This window comes from Octopus bimaculoides, chromosome 28 (assembly GCF_001194135.2).
Source record: "Octopus bimaculoides isolate UCB-OBI-ISO-001 chromosome 28, ASM119413v2, whole genome shotgun sequence".
NCBI classification, from domain to species: Eukaryota; Metazoa; Mollusca; class Cephalopoda; order Octopoda; family Octopodidae; genus Octopus; species Octopus bimaculoides.
The window spans coordinates 17,672,906-17,675,626 of record NC_069008.1 but is presented as its reverse complement, the minus strand read 5'-3'; the positions used below and the strand labels follow the sequence as shown (position 1 = coordinate 17,675,626).

At 38.4% G+C, this 2,721-nt stretch overlaps 1 protein-coding gene across 1 annotated transcript in view; it reads left to right on the top strand.

Annotated features, from left to right (window-relative positions):
* LOC106872263 (talin) overlaps positions 1 to 2,721 on the top strand; it is a gene marked incomplete at its 5' end in the record, with an annotated part of 182,270 nt that overhangs the window by 64,523 nt on the left and 115,026 nt on the right. Inside the window, 2 exons of the mRNA XM_052977507.1 lie at positions 198 to 325; positions 1,714 to 1,777. Of these exons, the coding sequence (XP_052833467.1) occupies positions 198 to 325; positions 1,714 to 1,777 (192 nt within the window). The remainder of the gene's footprint in view (positions 1 to 197; positions 326 to 1,713; positions 1,778 to 2,721) is intronic.

The following is a 2,721-nucleotide window of genomic DNA, read 5'->3' as shown; positions in this document are numbered from 1 at the left end:
ACTTTGTATGTATATATATATATATATAGGAATAAAACATTTATTTTTAGGTAAATTCAGAATACTATATTTGTAAAAATAATAAAGTTAGTCTGCAGAAAAATTTCTCTTGAAAGAATCGACAGTAATCAAGCTAAACTTTTTCATTATATATATATATATATATCTATACGTATGTGTATATATTTGTGTTTCAGTGCCGAGATGGTATCATAGATGGAACCCACCCTGTCACACAGACAGAAGCCTTACAGTTTGCAGGCCTACAATGTCAGATCCAGTTTGGTAATTATGTAGAAAGTAAACACAAACCTGGTTTCTTAGAGTGAGTACCATTTTATTATTCCAGACAGAGTTTGTGTGTGAGATTGTGTCATTCATACGCCACTTCCCACCCCAGTGAATCTAAGTACCTCTCCTCATGCACCCTGTTTTTGTTTCCCCACCACCAGCTCCTGCAGTCCCACTCACCAGGTCAGCTGTATCATCCCACTCCCTCCCTCATACACACTTGTGTTCACCTCCCCTCTATCTCCCACTCGCCTTCTGCACTCTCTTGAATTCCCTACTCAATCATCCTGTCCAGTCCTCTGTACCTTTCTACTTACACTCCTCTTTCTCAAGATGTCATAACACATTTTCACTGTCTCTCCCTATTTATACTCAAACTTATCATTACTCAATACTATTCCTCTTCCTATTTGAGAGGTCTTTGTCTTGCAAGTTATTTGGCAACCTCACTGCTGCTGGTGCCACAAAAATAAAAGCACCTGATACACTTTGTAAATTGATTTTATATTAGGAAGGGTATTCGGTCATAGAAACCATGCCAAAGCAGACAGTAGAGCCTGGTGCAGTCTTCTGACTTGCCAACTCTTGTCAAACTGACCAGCCCATGCCAGCATATAGATGTTAAGTGATGATAATGTTATGTATATATTTATTATTCTTCAAATAGATTATGTTAATATGCTACCCATGGTTTCATGCAGAACTACCATCACAATTATTCAACCACAGTTAGAATAATACTTATGTCTTTATTGCCCACAGGGAGCTAAACATAGAGGAGACAAACAAAGACAAAAGGATTAAGTCGATTACATCGACCGTACTGCGTAACTGGTACTTATATAATCGACCCCGAAAGGATGAAAGGCACAGTCAACCTCAGCAGAATTTGAACTCAGAACATAACGGCAGACAAAATACCGCTAAGCATTCCGCCCGGTGTGCTAACGATTCTGCCAGCTCGCTGCGCTTCAGTTTGAGTAATGCTGGTCTTGAGTGGTCGATCCTAACCCTAACCCTAACCCTAACCCTAACCAATCATATTTGTTCAATGACAGATGACACAAAGACAAAAGATTAAGTGGCTGCAAGGGAAGTAATCATTCGAGGATTATACTGTTGATTATCTCCCTTTAGGCAGTATGCTTTGCCAATCATTGGCCAGTTTGATGTATTAAATATGCATACAATATAAGAGATGAAAAGTGATTGTTTTTTAGGGAGAACTGGGGCTTGATTACATTGGCCCCAGTACTCAACTGGTACTTTATTTTATCAACCCGAAAAGGATGAAAGGCAAAGTTGACCTTGGAGCCACAGCTTTTCATTGTGCTTGTAAATGCCTGTTTTGTCTTTTTTATGTACGTTGTTGTTGTTGTAGATATATTTGTAATTGTTGTTGTTGTTGTTGTCTTCCACCAGACCTAAAGAATTCCTCCCCAAAGAATACATCAAGATAAAAGGCATTGAAAAGAAGATATTTCAGGTGAGTGGACCAGTCTCGTTTTTGCCCCCCCCCACACACACACACACGCACGCACACACACACACACACACACACACACACGCACACACACAAGAAAAAGAGATGACAAACAAATGATTTTGTTATGAGCTTCATTGGCTTACAGTTGTTTCTGCTATGAGACGTACTCCTTTGTCATCTCCTTTTCTTATCACTCTATACTCATTGAACACTTGGTAACCTAGCAGCTCAGCAATAGAGAGCAACAAATAAGTACCAGGCCTTAGAAATAAGTAGTGGGGTCAGTTTTTTTGATTAAAAATTCTTGAAGGTGGTGCTCCAGCATGACCACAGTCTAATGACTGAAACACATAAAAGAAAACAATATATCCACATATGTACACACACACAAACACAAGTACTGCCTACATAACGATGTTTGTCTCTGTTGCTTACAGAGCAGTCATTGTGGAGACTTACAACGAAGAGGATAGTGATAAGCGAGGTGCAAGTGAATGTGTGGGTGGAGAAGGATTGAGGACGGTGGGGGTCTGGGTTGGTGGGGCAAGAGCAATAGGAAGTGTGTGGGTGTGTGTGTGTGTGTGTGATGAAAAGAGGAATACAAACTCTGTCTGTTTCCGTCGGAAGACAAACATGGTTATCTTTCAACACTTATTCTGTGTCTCCCTCGATATATTTCGGTATATATTGGTCTTTGTGAATGTATACATCTATATACAGTCACAAAGATGTGTGTGTGTGTATGTGAGAAAGACACAGACATACATTCTTTGTTAATGTATATGTGTGTGTATATTTTTTTATATATATTTGTATGTATAAGTACGAATATATGACACACATACATATTCTTAATAAATATGTGTGTGTATATATATATATATATATATATATATACTTGATGTATATGTGTATATGTATATATGACAGACAGACATACACAT